The sequence below is a fragment of the Budorcas taxicolor genome, chromosome 5 (genome assembly GCF_023091745.1).
Source record: "Budorcas taxicolor isolate Tak-1 chromosome 5, Takin1.1, whole genome shotgun sequence".
Taxonomy (NCBI): Eukaryota; Metazoa; Chordata; class Mammalia; order Artiodactyla; family Bovidae; genus Budorcas; species Budorcas taxicolor.
The window spans coordinates 128457308-128483286 of record NC_068914.1 but is presented as its reverse complement, the minus strand read 5'-3'; the positions used below and the strand labels follow the sequence as shown (position 1 = coordinate 128483286).

The 25979-nt window shown below is 36.4% G+C and overlaps 1 protein-coding gene and 1 long non-coding RNA gene across 2 annotated transcripts in view; one reads left to right on the top strand and one right to left on the bottom strand.

The window, feature by feature from the left end:
* Positions 1-15843, bottom strand: part of DNAI7 (dynein axonemal intermediate chain 7) — an 87869-nt gene extending 72026 nt beyond the window's left edge. Inside the window, exon 1 of the mRNA XM_052640520.1 lies at positions 15783-15843. Coding sequence (XP_052496480.1) covers positions 15783-15785 — 3 coding nt within the window. The 5' untranslated portion in view covers positions 15786-15843. The remainder of the gene's footprint in view (positions 1-15782) is intronic.
* A 174-nt stretch (positions 15844-16017) lies between these two features.
* Positions 16018-22270, top strand: LOC128048422 (uncharacterized). The gene is made up of 4 exons (XR_008199393.1): positions 16018-16075; positions 16220-16374; positions 21979-22070; positions 22145-22270. It is a non-coding gene; the product is annotated as an uncharacterized LOC128048422 (long non-coding RNA).
* Positions 22271-25979: the final 3709 nt, after the last annotated feature.

Sequence of the window (25979 nt, the reverse complement as noted above, 5' to 3'; positions counted from 1 at the left end):
CCAGGTCTCCCACAATGCAGGCGGATTCTTTACCAGCTAAGCCACCAGGGGAGCCCCAATTAACACCTCTAGTTATTCACAGATTTCTCCTTCCCTTTTACTTCCTACTCTCTCTTTTGCTCCAATGAAGTGAAGTGAAGTCGCTCAGTCGTGTCTGACTCTTTGCGACCCCATGGACTGCAGCCTACGAGGCTCCTCTGTCTATGGGATTTTCCAGGCAATAGTCCTGGAGTGGATTGCCATTTCCTTCTCCAGGGGATCTTCTGTTACCTTTTATATCAGACTGCCTAAAGGGAGTTGCCCACTGCTTCTACGTCCCCATTTTCTGCATGCTCCATTCCAATCAGGCTTTCATTTCTGTTGTACCATTTAAGCCTCTCTTGTCATGGAAGCTTAAGATGGTCATGTTTCCAGTGGCAATGGCCACTTTTCAGCCCTCATTTTGTCATCATCATTTGACAACGTTTTCTTTCTCCATCTTGAAATATTTTCTTCATTAGGCCATCAGATTGATACTGATTTTGCTTCCTCCCCCTCTTCTTAGACTTCTTTTCTGGCTCCTCCTCCTCAGATGTAGTTGATCAGTAACTTTTAAAATTATTTGTTCATATCCCTAAAAGAAGTTTGAAAAGCTATGTACCCATTCAGACATTTTTAAGCTGACACTAAAAACTTTTAACTACAAGTTTAAATATGCAAAAGAAAACTGTAACATCACTCTTTTAAATATTATATCCATCATTATTTAAAATATACCCAATAGATCTACATAATATAGTGATTTAATGGCCAATTTCAATTAAAAATATGAATAAGCTTTTTTTAAAAATAAAAGTTTTCTAATCCTTTTTTCTTTGATTTCATATTTCCATTCCACTCACCTCACAGAATCTTACCCTACTGTAATACACTTGAAAAACTTTTGCTGATTTTCTTATCATAAATAGGATATGGAAATATTATAAAAATATGTATGAAAATTTCAAGTTCCTTGACTCTAAGTTTCTAAGCAATATAAATTTTGCTCTGGATTGAGTTAATTTTTTAATTATTTTGGTGTACAACTGAGTAAAGCAACATTTTATATTACAAATTTTGGTAAGTAAATATTAAAACATAAACAGTAAAATTTTACTAGATATGCATCTTTTGATAAGACAATTGGGTTTTTTCGTTTCCCTGATTAGTTCACGATCCAAGGATAAATGTTAGCTATTGATGAAGAAAATAAAGATTCAGACAGATTCTATTTTAATTTTTACAGATACAGAAAATGGGAGATCTAGTTTATATTAAAAAGCAAATGAAATAGGTTACAGCTATATCATGCAATTTTTCAAATTCTTTCCACAACAAGTTGCCAAAAATTATATTGACTTGCCAAAAAAATTACTTCTATAATAATCACTAATTTTTGTGATGATGTTCTTATGTTCCTTAAAAGTATTACTACATATGTATATATTCCTAAACAATATAGTTTTCTTACTTTTGAATTTTACATAAATCAAATTCTATTTTATAAATACAACTGTAATTTATTAACTTACTGTCATTAAGTATACATAACAAAAAATGACCATTTTAACCATTTTTTAGTGTGCACGTCAGTGGCATTAAATACATTCACACTGCTGCAAAACGCTCACCACCATTCACCTCCAGAACTTTTTCATCATCCCAAACTAAACTCTGTATCCTTAAAACATTGACTCCTACTCCCTATCTCTGCCTACAACCCACCCTCTATCGATCACCATCCTACTTTCTGTATTTATGAGCTTAATTACTCTAGATATTTTCTATAAGTAGAATAATACAATATTTATCCTTCTGTGTGATTTACTTCTTTAGATACCAATTGTGGTTTGAAAGATTCATCCAAGGGGGGCTATAGCTGCAGCTGTGTATTTTCATTGCTGAATACTAACTCATTATTTATCCATTCTTCTACTGATTGATATTGGATGGTTTCTAGTTTGTCACTATCACGAATAGTGCTGCTATAAACTTTTAAGTGTATGTATCGTGGTGTCCACACAGGAGTTTCTCTAGTGTATACACCTAGAGGTAAAACTAGTGGGTATGCGTATTTTCAATGTAGTTGAAATTGAATTTTCCAGAGTAATTATTCCAATTATTCCAATTCCCATAATCATTATCCTGGTCAATATTTGTTAATGTCAGTATTTTGCTTCTCTGGCAGTTTTTTGTTTAAAATACAGATAACGCTTATCAGCCTAAGGAAGTGCCCTATACCCTATTAAGGTACAGTAATTGAATATCTAACTTAATCTAATTTTATTAACTTAATTTCTTATATTAAACCAATTCTGTCTCCCTGAGATAAGCTGAATTGGGTCATGATTTTTTATCATTCTATATACTTCCAGTTGAGCATACTAATATTTTGTCAGTAAGAAATTTTGCACTTATGTTCGTGAAATGAATTTCAATTTTCCTTTCTCATACTATTCCCAGGTTACCCAGGTAACTTAAAATGAAAGAGGAATGTTTTCTCTTTTTCCATGCTCTAGAATAATTCGTAACAAAATGAAATAATTAATCTTTGAATGAAGAACAAGCTATCAAAGACTTACAGACCTAGGATTTTCTTTCTGGGAAAATCTGAAGCCACTAATATAATTTCTTACATGATTATAGGACTTTCAGGTTTTCTACTTCTTCATGAAACAGCTTAAGAATTTGTTTTCTGTCTAATTCATCTAAATTTTCTAATTTATTGGCATATAAAGCTCTTCAAATTATGTCATTTATTGTTAAACTCATGTCTCTCTTTTCATTTCTAAAACAGGCATACTCTGGAGATATTGCAAGTTTGGTTCCAGACCACCACAGTAAAGTGACTATTGCAATATTCTAAGTCACAAATATTCGGGTTTCCCAGTGCATATAAAAGTTATGTTTACACTATACTGTAGTCTATTAAGTGCACAATTGCATTGTCTAAAAAAAGGTATGCACCTTAACTTAAAAATACTTCATTGCTAAAAAAATGCGGACCATCATGCTAGTATGTGATAGGAATCAATAATGTATTTTTTTAAAGATTTTTAAGATTTTCTTCTGTTCAGTCACTCAGTCATGTCCAACTCTTTGAGACCCCATGAACCGCAGCACACCAGGCCTCCTTGTCCATCACCAACTCCTGGAGTCCACCCAAACCCATGTCCAATGAGTCGGTGATGCCATCCAACCATCTCACCCTCTGTCATCCCCTTCTGCCCTCAATCTTTCCCAGCAACAAGGTCTTTCCAAATAGTCAGCTCTCTGCATCAGGTGGCCAAAGTATTGGAGTTTCAGCTTCAACATCAGTCCTTCCAATGAACACCCAGGACTGATCTCCCTTAGGATGGACTGGCTGGATCTCCTTGCAGTCCAAGGGACTCTCAAGAGTCTTCTCCAACACCACAGTTCAACAGCATCAATTCTTTGGCACTCAGCTTCCTTCAGAGTCCAACTCTCACATCCATACATGACCACTGGAAAAACCATAGCCTTGACTAGATGGACCTTTGTTGGCAAAGTGATGTCTCTGCTTTTTAATATGCTAAGTTGGTCCTAACTTTCCTTCCAAGGAGCAAGCGTCTTTTAATTTCATGGCTGCAGTCACCATCTGCAGTGATTTTGGAGCCCAAAAAAATAAAGTCTGACACTGTTTCCCCATCTATTTGCCATGAAGTGATGGGACCGGATGCCATGATCTTAGTTTTCTGAATGTTGAGCTTTAAGCCAACTTTTTCACTCTCCTCTTTAACGTTCATCAAGAGCTTTTTAGTTCCTCTTCACTTTCTGCCGTAAAGGTGGTGTCATCTGCATATCTGAGGTTATTGATATTTCTCCCAGCAATCTTGATTCCAGCTGGTGCTTCCTCCAGCCCAGCGTTTCTCATGATGTACTCTGCATAGAAGTTAAATAAGCAGGGTGACAATACACAGCCTTTAGCAAGTCATAATCATTCTGCTGGTGGGGGATTTGAAATATTGCAATTACCAAAATGTGACATAGAGACATGAAGTGAGCAAATGCTGTTGGAAAAAATGGCACCAATAGACTTGCTTGACACAGGCTGCCACAAACCTTCAATTTGTAAAAAATGCGGAATCTGTGAAGTGCAATAAAGCATGATAAAATAAGAAATGCCTCTATTGATTATATATGCCATTTGTTCTTGATAAAATTTACCAGAGAATTGTTAATTTTATCAATATTTTCAAAGAAATAAATTGTAGCCTGTTTATTCATTCAATTATTGTAAGAAATACTGAGAATCTAGCATGTGGTAGGCATTTGAAATATATCTATAAACAGACAAAATTCCTTGTAATTATGTACTTATGAGCTTACATTCAAATGGGGAGAGAAAGACAAAAACAATAACCAAAAATTTTTAAATAATTAAAAAATCTGAATTATAGTTGATTCACAATATTAATACATTTCAGGTGTACAACATAGTTATTCACAATTTTTAAAGCTTATACACCATTGATAGTTATTATAAAATACAGGCTATATTCCCTATACTCTACAATGTATCACTGTGGTACAATAAACAAAATTATAAAGTAATTTGTAAAATATCTTAGAGGATGAAAAGTAGTATGGAGGAAAGCAAGGTGACTCCAGACTGTAGGGGTCCCTCAAATAAGACAGACTACAATTTTAAATGGAGTGTTTAGGGTGGGCCTCAAGCAGAAGATAACATTTGAGTGAAGACTTGAAGGATACGAGATTATAAATCCTCCCTATTGTATGTTTTCTGTTTTATTAATTTTTATATTTGTCTTATTTCCTTCCTTCTCCTTACTTTGCGTTTTAGTCTTTTTCTTGCTTCTTGAAAAGAATGCTTAGTTTCATTAATTTTTCATCTTCGAAAGTAAGGATATAGGGTGTCATATTTCCTTCTAAGTACCTTTAGACACATTCACAAATTTTGAAGTAATCTTCTTATTATTGAGTTAAAATTATTTTATACTTCCATTATATTTTCTTGACCCATGTCAGAATTTTTTAAAATTCCTAGCATATCATGTCTTTCTGTTCGTACTTATTTTATTTTTAAGCTTAATTTCATTAAGGTTATAATACATGCTCTGAATTGTTTCAATTCTTTGAATTTTGAGAAGTTTTATGCTACAGAACACTGTCAGTTTTGGTTAAAAAAAAAAATGTGTGCCTAAAATTCTCTAGTTATTGGCTGCAATGTTATAAATGTCTTATTCACTAGATTTATTCATCATGTTGCTCTAATCTTCTAAATCCTTACTTTTTTTTTTTAATGCTTGTTCTATCAGTTAATTAAAGAAGAAATCTTGCATTATGATTTTGAGCTTGTCTATTTCTCCTGATAGCTCTCTGAATTCATGCGTTGTATATTTCAAAGCTTCACAATTAGGTATATACAAATTTAAAATTATATTTTCTTGGCTAACCAAATTTTTATCATTATAAAATGACCCTCTTTAATTCTAGAAATGTTTTTAGTCCTAAAGTCTATCATGTCTAATATTAATATACTGGCTTTTGTTTTTCTCGTATTTGCATAGCATGTCTTTTCCCATCACCTTACTTCCAACCTTTCTGTACTTTTATTCTTAAGATAGTGTTTGTAAAAAGATTATGATTGGATTTAATTTTTTTCTCCTTTTGCATTCTTTCTTGGTATCTTCAATTGATTATTTCTTTGTTAGTGTACTACTCTCCCTCTACTCGTTTGGAAGTTATCTATGTACTGTATATCATTGTATTGCCTATCTTAGAAAGTCAACCTATATATCTAATATATATATATATGTGTGTATATATATATATATATATATATATATATATATATATATATATTTATCATACTACCAAACAGTACAAGGACTTTAGAACATCTTAAATAATCCTTCCTCAACCCAAATACTGTTGTCATATATCTTTTAATAATAGTTTTACTGAGTTAAAACTTATATGCCATACATTTCACCCATTTAAAGTATACAGTTTAATGGTTTTTAGCACATTCAGAGTTGTGCAACCACCACCATAATCAATTCTGGATCATATTCATCACTTCCCCCAAAGAAACCCCATATACATTCACAGCTCCCCCACACACACATTTCCTCACAACACCCCAGATCTATGATACCACCAGTTACTTTCTCTATATTTCATGTAACTGGAATCATACAATGTATGGTCTTCTGTAATCAGCTTTATTCACTCAGAACATTTTCAAGCGTCTTCCATGCTACGTGTATCAGCATGTACCATAAAACTTCTGTTTTATGGCTGAAAAATATTCCGTGGTATTACAAGATGGATATACACATTTTGTTTATTTCTCAACTGATGACTATTATGGGTTGTTCGTTGTCATGTATTTCAGTTTATTTTTTAAATCCACATGTCATTATTAGGATTACTGTTTTATACCTTACATATATAATCTGGTTTGCAGGTGGAAAACACAATTTTTGCATGAGAAAATGCTTTTTATTTTGGCTTCAGTGCTCTGTGACTTTCAGGATTTTAGTTCTTCCCCAACCAGGGATCGAACCCAGGCCCATGTTGGTAAAAGCAGAGTGTCCCAACTACTGGACTATCAGAAAATTCCTTGAGAAAACATTTTTATTTCACCTTTGTTTTGAAAGGTGATACAGAATTCTAACTTGTCAGTTATTTACTTTCAGCACACTGAAGACATCACTGCGCTTTTTTTGGCTTCCATTGTGGCTGTTAAGACCAGAAATTCAACATTTAACCACTTCTACAAAAAAAAGTTGGCTTAAAACTCAACATTCAGAAAACTAAGATCATGGCATCTGGTACCATCACTTTATGGGAAATAGATGGGGAAACAGTGGAAACACTGAGATACTTTATTTTTTTGGCCTCCAAAATCACTGTAGATGGTGACGGCAGCCATGAAATTAAAAGACGCTTGCTCCTTGGAAGGAAAGTTAGGACCAACCTAGATAGCATATTCAAAAGCAGAGACATTACTTTGCCAACAATGGTCTGACTAGTCAAAGCTATGATTTTTTCAGTAGTCATGCATGGATGTGAGAGTTGGGCTGTTAAGAAAGCTGAGTGCCAAAGAATTGATGCTTTTGAACTGTGGTGTTGGAGAAGACTCCTGAGAGTCCCTTGGACTGCAAGGATATCCAGAAATCAGTCCTGAATATCCACTGGAAGGACTGATGCTGAAGCTGAAACTCCAACGCGTTAGCCACCTGATACGAAGAACTGACTCATTTGAAAAGACCCTGATGCTGGGAAAGATTGAAAGCAGAAGGAGAAGGGGATGACAGAGGATGAGATGGTTGGATGGCATCACCGACGCAATGGACATGAGTTTGAGTAGGTTCTGGGAGTTGGTGACTGGAGTGCTGCAGTCCACGGGGTTTCAAAGAGTTGGACACGACTGAGCAACTGAACTGAACTGCAAATGCTCTCATGAAAAAGAGTTTTAGTGCTTCTTTGGTTCCTACCTTAATTTAGGTTTTTGCCTGATAATTTCTTACTCTCTTATCAGCTCTTAGGTGCTTTTAAGATGATAGTTTTGATCTATACATATATATTTTAGTCAGCATTATTAATTGTTTCCAGCAGAAAGGTTGATCTAAAATGTCTTAAGGCCAGTATGACTGGAAATGGGAAAGTCAAAATAATATTTTTGAAAAAAATTTATCTTACCACTTGTCTTGATTTTAAATTGATCAAAACTGTAAATTTAAAACTGTAGATTTTGCTCTTTCAGAGTATTAAAACAGGTCTATTTCTCTAATTAACAAAACCCAGCCTTCAAAGTCAAACCAACTAGCCATATCATACTTACTTTATAACAGGGACAGTTTGATTTCATGTTTCTCTACAAATAAATGTGTTAATATGCATCATCATGATAAGCTCTTTTTTAATTACAAGCCAGATATGAGTCAATTCCATTTCCTCACACATTGTTTTAAAAGATGCAATTATTTAATGTCTTGAACTTAACACCATTTATATTTTAGGGTCAACACTGAATGTTCGATAGAAGCTAGGACTCAAATTTTAAGCAACCAAGGCCTCTTTGTGAATATGGTGCTCCTAAATTAAAATAGGATATACACAGAGAAATGAGTGATAGGGTCCCTTTTTAACTCATTCTTTATACTTCCATGCCTAGGGGTACTTGGTTATCAGTTTCAAAGTATTCAAGTAAAATCAATTCAAATTAAAGTATTTGGAGTTAATCTGTACATTCATTAATCTGTAAGGGAGTTTTTCCTTATAATCTAATCAATGTCTTCGCTACTTCATGAAGTACAATGGTTTCTGAAGAAAACATATTGATTAAAAGCAGTGATGGGTCTTTTAACAGTGCACCAGGAGTTACAACCTTTATGTTAGTCTTATACAATTTCCTAGTTTTTGCAGTGAATAACACTAATTTAAATTATATGAAGTTTCAAAGGCAACTTTAAGGTCTATGTAAAAATATTAAGCTAATTTATATTTTTATTGATACTTTTCATCTTTCTTCATTAAAAAATATTATCACTTTTCAAGCTTGAATATTTTATCAATAGATTACACTGTGAGAGGATTTTTTTTTTGCATCATCATTTGGCAATAAAAAGCAATGCCACTAAAGAAAAATTAATACCAGCTCCACCACTCCACACTACAATATATAGGACATTCAGAATATTTCAATATTTCAAAGGCCACATTTCACCACTTACTTGTAAGACAGATAAAAGCAAGAAGTCTTTGGTGCCTTGATTACACAATGCTTTGCCAATATCAGTGTTTTGAACTGTCCTATAGTTTCATAGTCAAGGACCTAGGGCAATGAAGCTTGTAAGACTCAGAATGGATGAGACACATGCCTTTGTTTTCTAAAGCAGAAGGAGAGATGCAATGGCCAAAGGACAGGACTTAAAGACACCTCCTAACTGGTACTCTTACTTCTACTCTTGCTTCCTTACAGTGCATTTTCCAGTAACCATTTAAAGATGTAAATCAGATCATGTGACTCTTCTGTGTACAACTCTCCCACACTCAGAATAAAATCCAGGCATTTCACCATAGCCAACGTGACTATGAATTGGCTCCTACTTCTCTCCCCCAATCCTTCGGCCCACCCCTCCACCCTCACCATGCTCCACTTCATGTTTTATCTTTTATTTTCTATTTTGCTCACTTAGATTCTAACCACCAAGGTCAGTCCCAACTATGGGTCTTTGCAAGTTTCTCCTGCCTAGAATGTCATTTCAATCAGGTCTCTTCTCAAACTTTAGTTCTTTACTCAACCTATACGACATAGCATCACCATTACACCCTACCCTACATTTCTCACTGACTCCTTTCTTGGTTTCTGTACCTTCCAAGCAATCTAAAATTATACTTTTTTCTTCACCTCCCCTCCCCAGACAGAATGCAAGCATCATGAAATTAAATTGCTCTCTTCGAGGATATCTGCACCTTCATGTGCAGTGAGATGTCATTCACAAGTCGAGACTGAAAACAACCTCAGTGCTGTCAATCTTCAGATGAAGGGATAAAGAAAATGTGATGTGTGATGTGTGTGTATGTATGTGTGTGTTTTCAACACATGTGTACTCATACAAAGTGGTAATTATGTGAAGTGATGGATGTATTAAGTAATCTTATATTGGTAATCATTTCATAATATTTACATACATATGTCAAGTCATTACATTGTATACTTTGAAATTTACATGATGTTATATGTCAATTATATCTTAATAAAGCTTGGAAAAAAAGAATGTAAGTTTCAAGAGGACAGGGACCCTTAGTCTTGCTGCTGTGCTCTTAACTACCTAGAACACTGCAAAATCAGTGAAGCCACTATTTTTTCATATGTTTGCAAGGTCTTATATACAAGAGTCGTCATTTCTACCTTGTATGTGGTAGCAAAAAATAGGAACAATATAAAAATCATAGACATACTTCTGTGAAATGTGATACAGCTGTGAAAAGAAGTGATGCAATCTCAATGTGCTGAAACAAAAAAAGTTCCCCAAGATATATTTACTCCATAGAATCTATGATGCCATCAAATGTGAGATGTACCTTTAAATTATTATAAACTGGTATAAATTATTATACCAAAAAAGGAAATAGATTACATTCCGAAGATACAAATATAAAAGAAGATGCCTGTATACAGCTGGATATTAGGTAAACATAAATGAACCCACGATACAGAAAGACATAGCAAGGAAACTTGCATCTATCGATCCTGAAAATGAATAGAAATAAAGAAAAAAAAAATCCCTCAAAATTTAAACCACAAGCCAGTTCATGAGTCTGACTCATACCATTAGTGTGGTCCAAAAACCCTCAAGAAGAGAATTTAAAGTAGTACTGGGTTGGTAGTAAGCCCATGTGACTGACAGAAGCAAACATCTCTGGAGGAAAAAGACGTCAATCCAGGACTACAATGATTGGAAGCTATTAGCAACCATAAGATACATCTCAATTTCAGTCACGTTAAAATGTAAAATGTAAAAAGATGAGTATCCTAGAATTAATAAAATATGACATCATTAAGTGAAAACTTTTCAGATTTAAAACAATGCCTCTAAGATTTCATGATCTAAAGCCAAAAATGAAATGTCCACACAAACTAATAAACCACTGTAACCCCACGAATAAATGATTGTAGTCCTCCAGAATACTCCCCATAAGAATGCGTTTTATAAATGTTGCTCAGTTATATCCACAGTCCCTAACACAGTATCAGGTTGGTAGGGGGTTCAAGTGACTGAGAAAAGCAAAAACTGATGGCACTCAACAGTATTTTTTGAAAAAATGTTTAACTGTATACATACCAAAGACACATTTATATAAGCATTTCTTCTTAAATAATCATAGGCCCAAGTGTTTGTAAGTAATGGTAGGGTAAATGGGTTATTATATATTTATTCAACAAACATTCAGTGAATTTTTACTATGTGCTAGACTAAACACTATAGATCCAAAAATAAATAAAACATGTTCTTGACCTTGAGCAGCTCACAATGAAAAATTATTACAATAAAATGACAGGTATTATAATAGAGGTATGTACGAATTCACGTGCTATCAGAACATAGTACAATTGATTTCACAAGAGAAAATGATAGTAAATTAACAGAGTGGTGACTCTTCAGATATGACTTAAATCTGGCATTCCAAATCGAAATCCCATTGGGGCCAGAGAGGTAAATAATGAAAGAGATTTGGTCATAGTCTGGACTACAGCAAAAGGGGAAGGATTTCCATAATGGGGTAGCTGTCACTTGTCTAGCCAATTGTTCCCTTATGGGAACAGTGTTATCAGGTTGCCAATTTTTTAAGAATAGAAATCACATTTTTGCATGGTAATCCTTTGGCAGCTGATTAAAAAAAGAACTTTTAGGTTAAATGAACTATGTATATGTTTGCCAGTAAGACACTATAATCTCTGCTTTAAAGTATACATCTACTCAGTGAAGAGAGAAAAAGTTACTTGAGACATCTTTTAAGAAAGGGAAATTTTAACAAAGCACAGAAAAATTCAGTACATGTTACCATGCAACCCATTTAGAAACATATTATCTTAGGGTTCACTTTTAAATCACAGAAGGTTTTGGACCTACATTTTTATGGGTTTATCTGAAATGAAGAAGAGCTTCTTAATCCAAAATTTTCTAGAGCACAAACAATAAAATACTTTCAATCTAGACACAAGTAAAAATTAAAGGCTATCTTAAAAAAAGTCTTTGTGAAATTAGAACCATTTTTCTACATCAAATTTGAAATATATCCTGTTATTGTAAAGGGTTATTCAATGATTTAAATAGCATTAATGTCTAAAAACTAAGCTTAGTATAAACTCTTTAAACTATAATACAACTACCAGAAAATGTTTTAAAAATTCGATTTGTACAATGTCAGCTCTTTAAAACTATTTTGAGAAATAATTTCTACCTACCTTTTTTGCTTTGGGAGCCTAAAAGTTGGAAAAACAAAAGAATTGATAAATTTAAAAAATAATTCATACATTTTAAACAAAAATATTATGATTACCTAACATGTTAAAATTAAGAGAAGCTAGGTAAAAAAGACAAGGGAACTTTCTGTACCCTCTTTGCAAATTCTCTTTAAATCTAAAATTACCTCAAAAGGTTTTCTTAGGAAAGAATTCAGACAGAACTACAAGTCTAGAAAACACTATGATAGTTCACCCACTGAAGCATCTTTTGTAAGTAAATTTTACACTTTCTTATGACAATCAATGATCCGTGTTTAATGAAATATCTGATTATGAAACAGAATACCAGTCAAGAAGGCACTGATTTAAAGGGTTCTAAAGAACAAGGAATCATTGACTAAGTATTGGTATTAACGTCAAGCCTAAAAGTGTGGAAATGATTTCACATCACAGAGAAACAGTCATTCTATCAAGTTAGATTGTTGATTTTACAGAAAAAAAAAGCATCAGTAATTTAAAGCAGGCAAAGCTATGGCAAAGTGATTCTATTCAGCAACATGTCCTAAAGCAGAGGTATGCTTTTTCAGATCTTAGAAAGTACAGTATTTCAATAAATATTTACAAGTATTTTTTAGTAACACTACTTGTGATTTCCTGATTTGGCCCTTGTGTTCACTAGATTTCTGGTAAGGAATTTGTAGGGGATCATATGACTGTAAGATGATATACTTTCTACATTTGAAGACTAGTATAAGAGAAGTTATTGGTTCAAGTCATAAGGTTATCAGTATATAAAATATAAATGTTAAAACTGGCATCAAGCAGTAGATTATATGTTCTTGTAAAGTGTATATATCTCACTAATTCATTCAACAGGTATTTATTAATGATTTAATAATTAATGATTAATCATTAATGTATTAATGATTTACACACAAAGTTCTCTGAGATACTAGAGATGACATAAATAAGAATGGTGACTCAACTCTCACAACTTTTACAAAGGTGTTTTATCTTTACCATACTTGCTATCATTAATATTTAACATACTTCCATCTTGAAATAAATTCTATACAGCAGAATATGTAAACAGCAATGGCCCTGTTCCCAAGAAGCCACATTTTAAAGGTGGGCAAACTGTCATCTCTCATTAATGCTTTTAATGTGAGGCAGATTTGGGATAAGTACATATAATCAAGTGAAAGTCGCTCAGTTGTGTCCGACTCTTTGCAATCCCATGGACTATACAGTCCGTAGAATTCTCCAGGGAAAGGTAACCTTTCCCTTCTCCAAGGGATTTTCCCAACCCAGGGATCGAACCCAGGTCTCCCACATTGCAGGGAGACTCTTTACCAGCTGAGCCACAGGGGAAGCCCAAGAATACTGGAGTGGATAACCTATCCCTTTTCCAGTGGATTTTCCCAACCTAGGAATCAAACCAGGTTCTCCTGCATTGCAGGCAGATTCTTTACCAGCTGAGCTATCAGGGAAACCACATATACTCATTCTTCCTGCAAATCATAAGAGCATCAAGTAGTAGAGCAGTTCTCAGCATAAGCATCACCTGGGATGCCTGTTAAAAATGCATATTCCTGGGCTAAAATTGTACACACTCACTTCTCTCTCCCCATTGTAATTCACTTCATGGTAGGGGTTGACTTGTGTTCTCTCAAAATTCATACATTAAAGTCCCATCTCACAGTGTCTCCAAATGTTTCCTTGTTTAGAAAGAGGGTCCTTGTCAATGTAATTAAATTAAGATAAGGTCACACTGGAATAGGCTGGACCTCTGATTCAATAAGACTGGAAACCTTGTAAAAAGGGGGAAATGTGGACACAGACACACACACACTCAGACAACACCAAAGAATGGGATAATGTTGCCACAAGACAAAAAGCAGCAGAAGCTAGCACCGGCAGGGTGAGAACAGCCTTGACAACACCTTAATCTAAGACTTCTAGACTCTGAAACTATGAAACAATAAATTTCTATTGGTGAAGCCAGTTAGTCTGTGGTATGTTGTTACTTGGCAGTCCTAGGAAACTAACACTTAGATCTGGAGTCCAGTCTGTTCCTGGAAGCTGCATTTGAACTGGTATTCAAGGCTTGCGTGCGTGCTAAGCCACTTCAGTAGTGTCCAGCTCTTGTAACCCCATAGGCTGTAACCCACCAGCCCTCTCTGTCCATGGGATTCTCCAGGCAGGAATACTGAAGTGGGTTGCCATGCCCTCCTCCAGCGGATCTTTCCCACCCAGGAATGGAACCTGTGGTTCTTATGTCTCCTGCATTGGCAGGCAAGTTCTTTACCACTAGAGCCACCTGGCAAGTCCACTCCAGGCTTATTCCAATTTTCCAGAAACCACATTTTGAGAAAGACTGCCAAAGGGATCTAAAAACAATAAACTTGTGTACTGGTTGGAAAATAAATAGGTGCCTATTGTTCCCTTATCAGCAGCTTTAAGTCAGTTTAAAATCCATTTACTTTCTGTTCTCCCTGACATAAACGATCTCCACACCCTGTTTCTTCTCATTACTTCTGGCAAATTCATCATACTTTAAAACACAGCTTGAAAAGCACTGCTCTGCTCTTCCTGTCCCCCTTTCCTCTCCCGCCCTAATTTTAACATTCCCATCTTTGTGTTACTCCATCGTAGTCACTTCAATGATTATAGTTATAAAACTGTATTCTGATTAATTTGCTAAGTCTGTCTTCCATACCAGGGAGAGATTGTAATTATCACCTTTGTGTACTTCGTTTCAGTCTAGTGCCAAGCACAAAGAGTATGCTCCATATTTTCCCTTAATTAATGAATTAAATAATTAACTAATTACGCTTTCCACTTCTATCTGGTTTTAATCACTGAAGAAGATGGAAATCACGTTTAAGAAAACGGGAAACGAGAACATGTTATAGCTACATGTTGGTCTGTGTTCCTGGAGAAGACACGACAGCTGAAGAGTGCAGAAAAACAAAACAAGAAGTTCTATCGTACTTAAACACCAGGCAGGTTGCATACTCTGAATCACAAAACAATTCAAATTTCCACAAAAAAACACATAAAATAAATTTTCAAAGCAGAGTAAACTGCTGCTGTTGCTGCTAAGTCACTTCAGTGTGTCTGACTCTGTGCGACCCCACAGATGGCAGCCCACCAGGCTCCCCTGTCCCTGGGATTCTCCAGGCAAGAACACTGGAGTGGGTTGCCACTTCCTTCTCCAATGCATGCAGGTGAAAAGTGAAAGTGAAGTCGTGCCTGACTCTTAGGTACCCCATGGACTGCAGCCTACCAGGCTTCTCCGTCCATGGGATTTTCCAGGCAAGAGTACTGGAGTGGGGTGTCATTGCCTTCTCCGAGAGTAAACTGTAGCAGCTTTCAATTAATTGCTGAGGCGGAAAAAGCAAACCAAACAAAACTATGCATTTCCACCAAGCTTCAATTAAAAAAAAAAAGAAATTTCACAGGAATGTCTATCACTACTAGGAGTAACTAAATTGAGAAGAATATTTGAATTTAGCAGCAGCTGGAGATTAAAACATCATCTGATCTGATTAAAACACTACAAACTGGCCATTCCCCGTTTGCAGAAACAGATCTGGACTCTCTCTCTGGTCCATCAGACCCCGAATGGAAGGCCATACTTCAGGAGAGATCCATCCCCGCTAAGGATATGGGGTCTTTCCTAAACCGACTCGCTCTCCTCTAATAAAATATGACAGGCCCTTGCCACATCATTTAACACAGCGCAGGAGCATCAATGATCGCCCCTTGACCCTGCTCCCCTACGTTCCCTGCTCACCATGTTGAGGCATACACGACCTCAGTAGTCGGCCAAGTGTGATCTCTGGGTTGTGTGGACAAACGCTCCCGCGTTGTCAGGACGACAAGCCCCGCCCACTGGCGCCCCAGGGCCGCTGCGGAGAGCCCCGCGTCTGTGTTCGCGCAGTCGCGCTGGGGTTTTTCCGGACGATGCCCTACCCACTTCCCTGACAGGTTGCTCCGCCCCACTACAGCCTGCCGCCCGCCTTGGTCGACAGCCTCCGGCGTTGGAGCTGAGGGTTGCGTTTACGGCTGCGGCGTGCCGGAAAGTGCGTGAGTGCCGCGCCGGGGCGTCTTATTTTGTTTTCCGGATGCTTGAGTCTGGAGGCGGTATCCTCTGGGAGAGGACCAGCAGGTGTAGGAAAAGGGCTTATGTGCGTCTTCCGACGTTGACGGCCCCTCTCCCTGTTTCCTTAGATTTGCTGGGGCGAATCTTTCTTTGCGGATTTCGAGAAGGAAGGGGGCCGCCGACTACGCGACTGGGTCAAGTGGCTGACACCGGGTCGGCTTCCTGGGCCGCCACCGCTTAGACCAGCGTGGGGCTGGGCTCAATTGGCAGTTTAGAAAAAGAGGTAAATAAATTGGCTCCTAGAGGGTTGTTTATTTTTAAATGACCTTCAGATTATTCTCCTTGCACCTGTTTATTTCCTGAACCGTCAAGGTATATGCTGTTTTTTGGGTTTGTTTTTTGTTTTTTTAAGAGGCGCTCTAAGCAAGAACTGGAACTAATTTGAACTAATGTTCCTGGGTAACATTCCTTACTGGTGGAGGTCTCAGAGACCCAGCAAGACGCGCTAAATTCTGTGCCCAGAGTCAAGGTCACAGTGTACTAACCGGTAGCACAACCCTTCGAATGTCGGTCTACCAACATGAAGAAACTCTGGCAGCTTAGACCAACAGGAAAACCGGAAGAAATTAAGAGACTGAGACATTAACCTTCCAAAGCGTATCTGAATTCCGTATGAATTTAGATCTAAACCCCGTTTAGGCTTAAACCCCATTTTAGCCTGACCAGACATGAAATGCTTTAAAATTCTTGCCACCATTTCTCATCTCTGATTGTAATTTTATGTCCACACAACCCAGTCTCTCTTGCAATTTCATTGACCAAAGGTATTATTAAATAAGTATTTCTGACTGAGCTAGTCGTTATAGGTTAAAGTTATTCTCCCACAGAAATCCAGATTGCTTCATAGCTATGGCATTTCACCTTCACATCCCTGGTAGCAAGATTAAAAACGTCTTAATGTCGACTTGATATACAGTTCCGAAGCTGGTATGTAACTAAGCTTTTACGTTTTTCAGTCAAACTAATGTGTATGATTACAGAACTTCAGTCAGCTCTGATGGGAGTAAGGAAGTGTGAATGGCCATCACAAATAATTTTGATATCGTGGGATTTCAGGGGAGAGACTTGCTCCAGTTCTCCTTCCACCAAATTCCCTCCAGGGAGGAGGATTTGCTATGGATGTGTTCGAACATGCTGGACTGTGTTCTAGGGGACTGCTCTGCTATGAGATTATACCAGTGGGCTTACTTAGTTCTCTACTAGTCTTACAACCTGCAAGAATAAGAAGGCCCATTTCCTCTGTTCACTTTTACCTCCAGACAGGTGCAGTTCCTAGCCCCTCTGAACGTACATGACCTCTTCCAACTCACTTTCATAATCTGGCTTCTAGGTAGGCCTCAACCAAGCAACATACCAGCTTTGGGGGCAAAATCTCTTGCCACCTGCCTCTCGGATTACATATCCTTTGGTGCTGGAAAGTGTGTTGGGATATATTTTAGTGTGAAGCTTTTTGGGCTTAACTACTTTGGGGAAATGTGCTCCATCTGAGTCAAATCTGAACTTCATGGGGAAGAGTGATCAGTAATAGCTTTGGGCACCGTGATGTTGTTTGGTCACTAAGTCATGTATTACTCTTTCGCAACCCCATGGACTGTAGCCCCCCACGCTCCTTTGTCCCTGGGATTTCCCAGACGAGAATACTGAAGTTGGTTACCATTGCCTTCTCACTTAACCCGATACTGGAGTTGGTTAAGTCTTGGCCCACAAGTCACTGGGAAAGAGCTATCAATGTGGATTGTATGCCCACCTCCATCCAGGTTTCTTAGAATGATAGGGAACTTCTCAGTCCCTAACTCTCATTTGGCTCTTTATAAAAACAGTAACTTCCATGACTTTATGCAGGGTTAAGGAGCAGCCCCAGGTCCCTGCTGCATTTAAATTGTTCACCAGTTCACCCGAGGAAACCTGTTTTTCCTAAAGGCTATAGTAAACTTAAATGCCTGAAGGTCAGTATGCAGTAATAAAACATTTCCTTAACTCATAAAAATATATCAAGGAATGGGACAAATTTATCTCGGTCACAGCAGCTATTTTGCCTGGCAGGTCCTTTTTTATGCATAATTTGTTAAAAAAAAAAACAGCTAAAGATAATTTAAGCCACATTTCTAAAAGCTTTTACAAATTATGAATTAAATAGAGCTATGCTCTTTGCCAGGAATTAAACAGGCTGTAATTTCTGATTTGAAATTACATTTAATGTAGATTTAATTTACAATTATTTTAAAAGCAGAAGGTTCTTCCTTAAGTGTCATTTTCAGTAAGATTAAAACACACAAAAAATGGCTCTCAGAAAAAAAGTTTTAAAAATGGAATTAGTTGTTGCTATACCTGGTTAGATAGACCCATCTAATTTCACTCCTGAAAGCACTAAATCTTCAGTAAGCCATTTAAAAAGTAAATTAGACTAACAGAGGAGGAGATGACAACAGTAAAACTTTGGAAGCTGCAAGACAGGTGACTGTCACCTAGCACACTTGCAAAGCCCAATTTATACTGCATAATTCTCAAAAAGGCCCTGCAACAGGGCCATTGGAGTTGGAAATGAAGAATGAAGTAAATCAGAGAGGATGAAGTGAAGCTATTTGAGAAACACCTCTAAGTGCATGCCTCACTCTCAGAAGACTAGAGGTTTATTTCTGGACAGAATCAATAATCTATGGTGTGGAGGTGTCCTCAGTGTGAATCACACTGGGAGCAGGTTAGGTGCATTTGAGTATACATGATGCTGAATGCAAGGCCCTGAGTCGTTTTCCACTTCTTAATTTAGTAAATCTTCAGAAGATTGGAAGACTCTTAACTGGGGAATCTGACCAGCCCAGGAGGAATAGACTAAGATGATAACATCAGAGGTTCCCCAATAAAGGGCCCAATTAGATCACCCTCAGTGAAGCCCTGGAGAAGACAGTGGCAACCCACTCCAGTACTCTTGCCTGGAAAATCCCATGGATGGAGGAGCCTGGTAGGCTGCAGTCCCATGGGGTCCCTAAAAGTCGGACATGGCTGAGCGATTTCACTTTCACTTTTCACTTTCATGCATTGGAGAAGGAAGTTGCAACCCACTCCAGTGTTCTTCCCTGGAGAATCCCAGGGATGGGGGAGCCTGGTGGGCTGCTGTCTATGGGGTCACACACAGTCGGACACGACTGAAGCGACTTAGCAGCAGCAGTAGCAGTGAAGCCCCAAAGTCTCTAAGCTGCAACCTCTAAGCAGATCTTCTAAAGGTTTTTTTTTTGTTTTTTTTTTTTTTGAAAAAGGACTACCATTTATGTAGGAAAGTTCAAGTGATAACACACAAAAGCAGAAAAATAGCACTTTGGAGGAAAACAAAGTTAATATTAATGAACTCTGATGTTCTGATACGTTGTATACTTGTCACTGTGAACTCATAAATCACTAGTAAATAGGGGATGCAGACAATTATTAACATGTAAGCAGTGTTGGCTCCTATATATTTTTTTTTCCTAAGAAAGAAAAGCCACAGAAGCAGATATATAAACTTCAGCAAGAAAAGGTCTTCACTTAGTTGCTATACTGGCAGCAGAAGCCTTTCAAGTATATTTGTAAAAAAAAAAAACAAGGGCTTCCTCCCAGAGAGGTGTACAACTGTTGACCTGGTTACAGGTTGAATCCCCTACTGACCAGCCTTGTGGTTTAGATGTCTACTTTCACGTGCACTTCAGTATCTCCCAGCCCTACTCTTAGCATTCTGCCAGCATGTCTACACTACTTTTAAACAGTTTTACTAACGTGTAATTGACACACAAAAGCTACACTTGTTAAGTATAAATACAATTTGATAAATTTGACTCATACCTACACCTATGAAACCTCACAAGCATGATGATAAAACCATCATCCCCAGGGATTTCCTCCTGTCTCCTGTGATCCCTTCCTGGTCTCCAGCCCCTCTACTCCTACTCGTAAACTTCATCTATCTCTGTGGTATCCTCCAGCAATGCTGAGAGCAATCTGAGTGGCTCAGATCAGCTCTCCAGGTACCAACTTATGTTTTAATTGGTGCTCTGTTTACAGCTGCAGAGGATTTGAGTGGTATGTCTCAAACTACCCCCCAGCACCCCGCCACCCCCATAAGCTTTGTTACTTTTAATGTTTTTGCAAGATGAAAGGTTTTTCTGGATGACATATACTTAGGTCTCACAGTACCTCCCACAAAATGCTAACTTCAAAGGAAAAAAAAGTAACTGTGGAGAGTCCTGACAAACACCACCTTAACCAAGTGGTCAAAACTAACCTCAGCCATAGTGGAACAGACTAGAATTGTGTCCACATAATATAATGCAGTGCAGTAAGGCATGTCTAATGTTTCTGCCCAAACTATGTAAGCTGAGTCTAGCCATAAATTAACATCAAAACAAGACATATTTCTACAAAATTAATGGCCTGTGATCCTCACAGATGTCAAGTTTATGAAAATCAAGGAAACTCAAAGGAATTTTTTCAGATTGAAGGCTAGAGACATGGAAATTAAATGCAATGTGTAATCAGTGTAGATTGGATTCTTTTGCTACAAAGGGCAAAACTCGGGGTTGTGGATTCAATGGTAGTAATATAGCAGTGCTTGTTCATTTCCTGATTCTGATGGTGGTTTTGTGCTGTAAGAAAACGTCCTTGTTCATAGAAAGTACCTCAAACTGTTGTCCAGTATGGTAGCAACTAAGCCACTGGTACTTATAAACATGTCTGGCATAACACTTCTTAAAATATTTTGGATAAAAATGATACATTATTAAAATAGTTAGAGCTGTTTTATTTTTTAATAAGGACTATCAAAAGTAAAGTTACATGGGTGGCCTGCACTGTATTTCTTTTGGATGGCACTGCAAAGTATTCAGGCTGATTTGGTATCATGTTAGCAACTTATCCTCAAATAGTTCAGGGAAAAAAGTTATTAGTACTGAGTTGCAGCTTTTCTGAAAGATTGAATGAAATTATTTTAAAAATTTGTTAATGAGGGATATAAAAAGGTATGTTATTTTAGATTAATGGGCAAATGGGCATTATGATATTTTAAGGTTATAAATGGCATTGACATTCATTTGGGGCCTATCACAAACTAAATGTTTATCATGTATGAATTTTAGGAGTTAACCCCCACAACCATCACAAGTATTGGGAATTATTTTCTATGTTTAGGCTGTGATGGTGCCTCTCACTAGCAGCACAAAGTACACATGAAGATTAAGCTTATCTATCCCACTGGATGTTGCCTGCTCCTCACGTACCTCCTTTATGGGTTCTTCACTTGGTCTCTTCATCACCGATCCTCCTGCCCATTTGCCATTAGCTGTGAACCTGCCTGCCTCTCACACCTGTTCGTCCTACTCTTTAGCCTTTCTTAGGAGGGCACGCTTGATTTGGTCAGGCCTCTTCCCAGTGTCCTGCAAACAGTTCGAGCCTTGCCTTGAGAGCAGGGCAGACAGCTCCCCCTCTTGACAAGAAAAGAGGCTCGGAAGGATTAAGCAACCTGTACAACACTCAGCTGGGATTCCAAATCTACTTCTAACTCGTTCCGCTCTGTAAGAGGAGGTCCACCTGCTTATCTAGCTATGAGGATCTGCTTTCTCTAATTGTTCTGTTTCCTTCACAGAGCTTACCACAATTCATAATGTCCCTCAGGAGAGGCTAATTCTGTGATAGCAGATATCTTACCTGCCACGTTCACAGCTGCATCTCACGGCCTGGAACATAAAAGTGCAGTCAACTTTTATTGAATGGCAAAAAAAAAAAGGGTACCAGTTTACCAGTGGGTAAAATCTTTTTCAAGACTACAATGCAGTTATTTGTAAAAATTTTTCTTTTTCTTTAGGTGTATTACATATAAAAGTGGATATTTTCCATGATAAATGAAAATGGCCAATTCTTTAAGAGGAGAAGTATTGAATCTTTATAAGAATGTAAGTAAGTATATTGCCAGTTTTGTAAATGTTATATGACATAGGTTGTTTAGAAATACATAATCTTTCTTTTTTAAGCTGCTGTATCTTGGACGAGACTATCCAAAAGGAGCAGACTATTTCAAAAGGCGTCTGAAGAATGTTTTCCTTAAAAACAAAGATGTGAAGGACCCAGAGAAGATCAAAGAACTTATTGAACGGGGCAAATTTGTAATGAAAGAACTAGAAGCATTATACTTCCTTAGGAAATACAGAGCTATGAAACAACGCTATTATTCAGATACCAACAAAACTAAATGATCAGTATTACTATCATTTGACTGAAGATCAGTGCCAGCTGTTTATGTACCAGCTATGACAAAAATAACTTTAAAGTGTCAAGATATACATTGTGTTAAAAATACCTGAGCCGCCTTACTAAACCAGAACAGGTTTCAACTTCTGTTGCTTTATCAGCAACCTTTATGCTCTATTTTTATATAACAACTAATGTTAAATGTCAATTTTATAGTAATTTAGCTATATAATGTTGCCAACTACTTATTAAAAATTGATGAGCACCCAATTTTGAATGAAAATATAATGTACTTAAGTTTTAATGTAAAATTTGCCAATTATTCTTAGCCCATTTCTGCATTTTACTGAGAAGCGAATGCCGTTTAATGTACACTTAAGCAGAATAATTTCTTGCAAGTTTATTTCCCTTAACTTTTAAAGGAGCTCATTTTTGACCCATTTGAAATGTTAACAGCACATATCCAGTGTTCACTGCAAAAGAAGTAGCATCTGGTAATGATTTAAGTGCAGTTAGTAGAACTAATATGTATAGAGTTAAGAACCTGAAACAGCCTACCAGTGACTGGCATTACATAATATGCCTATTTAATTATTTATTTCCAGTATTAATTTTGTAATTGGATGCCTTTGGGCCTTAAATCACCTGTTGTATACCAATTACCTTCTTCAATAAAAAGTAATGATTTATGTTATTCTATTCTTTTGTCATAAAGGCAGATTTGGTTTGCATCCACTTCTAAATGAGTTAATATAGGACCTAAACCTAACATGGTTTTAAGCAAACACTTAAACTCTTACACAATGTTCACAGCACCTTACACAAATAAAAAACATTTAGCTCATAAGCTAAAGAAAAGATATACTAATATACTATAGCGTCTGTTGCTTATAAACTATCCTGTATCATTTGTGGGGATAATGTTTCAAATTTCCCTGGCAATCCGGTGGTTAGGAGTTGGCACTTTCACTGCTGTGGACCCAGGTCGGGGTCAAGGAACTAAGATCCCACACGTCGTGCAGCACAGCCAGAAAAAAAAAGTACACACTATGATAGTCACCATAACTATTTTTATTACATTACAATAATTAGGAGCAGTACAGTTCATGACAAAAATATTACAAATTTCAGATCACTTCACAGCACATACTCCTATAAACATTTAAAAGTTAATTTTAATTAAAAGAGTGGTCATTTTAAATTTAATGTTTGATATGACCAACATTCCTAGGTCAGCGCAACCGAACGATGGAAAACAACTGGATCACACTGCATATGTCCCACAAAAAGAAAGCACAATGTACAAAATGTGCATGTTTCAGTTTACACTATACAAAAATAGTTAAAATACATTCCAGGTAAACATGTTACATTAAGAAAGAGTACTAGTAAGAAATTGGCACTCAAAGGAAAACTGCAAAAGTATTTTCAACATGAAAACACAAGACAGTGGAACTGGAAACTTTGGAATAAAACATTACATAACCCATTTAGCTCTACAGGGAAGGGGACCATCTATAATTGACATTTCTGCAGGTAATAACTTTTTTTTCATAAATTCATCTAAAATTGCCTATTATCATCCCAAACAGGCACTTAAAACTATTGAAACAAGTATTACTAGTTATGACTCATCTTTAGGAACTGATGTGAATATATCTCTAGAAAGAAATAAATTTCATTTTCTGAAGGAATTTACAGCTACCAGTTATATGCTGTTCAATTTCTCAATGCAGATTTCATGCTACCCAATATCAACAACAAACTTATTAAGTATAAATTCAGCTTTAAAGTTACTAATGGGTTGTTAAAAATCATTAATACAAAATAATAAATTATTACTTTTTGACAGATGGAAAGGGCAGGTAGTTTTTACTGCCTACAAAGAAACCTAAATGTGTATATGTTTAGGAAAAATGGTTAGAAAAAAAAAATCACTGGAATACAAATGAGATGAACTTGTGCAAACTGCAACTTAACATGCCTCACAAAGTTTCCATATATTTTAGGACAAAATTGTGCAATGGTGGCCAAGATTTTGATAACCTATAAAAGTTAGATTCTACTTCCTATGCAGTGTGACTCAGTTAAAATAGAGCCTAGAATTCCTAAGTGGAGATACTCAAATTTTACTACATACTTCTGCTACATTCTTCCACAATCGTTAATGTCTAAAACTATGTAATTTAGCAATTTTTTTCAACTTCAACAAGGATTTTTATCTTTAAGGCTGTAATTAGATAACATTTATGTTATTTCTAGGATTATCTCTCCCCTTTTAAAATCTCTACAAAAACAAACATTTTATTAAACCATTCAAAACTCACATAATAAAGGATAATTACCACTGCCATAAAAAAGTTGCCCAGCTACATCAAAAATTCAAGAGTCCTAAAAATCATCTCAGTTATACACTGCAATTCCTGAAGTATGGCCATTTCTTTCTCTTGTTTAGAAACAAGAGGAGGTACTAAAGCAAGTCTTAACTCCCTCCCTAATGTTCCAAAAGCCTGTAGTTTGATATAGCATCTCAGAAACCGTATGGATTTTTACACAGAAGTTTCCTTTTCTGTGAATTACCTCAGGCATCTGTTTATTTTTACCCAGAAGAAACAACTTTTAGAATTCAATATTTAATTTTTAACATCTATTATAATTACTTCTACAAAGAGACCATACTATACACAGGGGGATTTTAACATTATCTGACATACAACTTAATTTGTACTGTAATTGTCTCAACAGAATCACATAATTATGCCAAATTTAAAAAAATAATCAAATTTACTCCTTTAAAACACTGAAGTAAACTGATTTAATTAAAAAAGAGCTTGACTAAACAGCTACATTGGAATAAGAGCAAAACAATTATTTTAGAACTGGAAGAAACTAAGCTTAGAGACCAAATCATTTTTTTGCAGAATTACAATATGCATTATGTTGTATCTGGGTCATGTGTCAGATGCCTCACTGATATATAGACCCTCTAGAATATAAACACTACTTAAGGACAGGCCTTATGTCCCGTGTTTGGGTACTCTTAATATCCCCAGTGCCTTGGGCAGTGCCTGGCATCTAGCAGGCACTCAAATATTTGCTGAATAAATGACTTCTGCTAAAGAAGTAAGACATGAATTAAATTTGAAAGTATCTTTCACGGTAAGATTTTAGTTTTTAAAACAATGGAATGTATCACTATTAGCAGAGCTAGTCCTAGTAAATTACATAAGGAATTCTCTCAGCACTACTTTTATTAAATTCTCCTTTCACGGGATAGGGTTCTAACTATTCATAGCAGGTATGAAAACTCCTACTTTATCACTGATGGACCAGGCAGCAAAGAGATGATGTTCAGAGGATCAAAATTAAATTGCTACAGCCACAACCTGAAAATTAGCTATTAGGTCAAATCCCATTATAGTTTCTGTCAGATTATGTTAAGCCTGAGGAATTTTACAATATAGGACATTTTGATATGATTTGATGGGAGGCCATCATGGATATCCAAAGCAGCAATAAATCTTGAGATCAGAGAAATGAGAAATATTATAAGAAAAAACATCAAGTCATGGGACATAGAGAAGGGTAAGGTAGGCAGGCAAGACAACACTAATATGG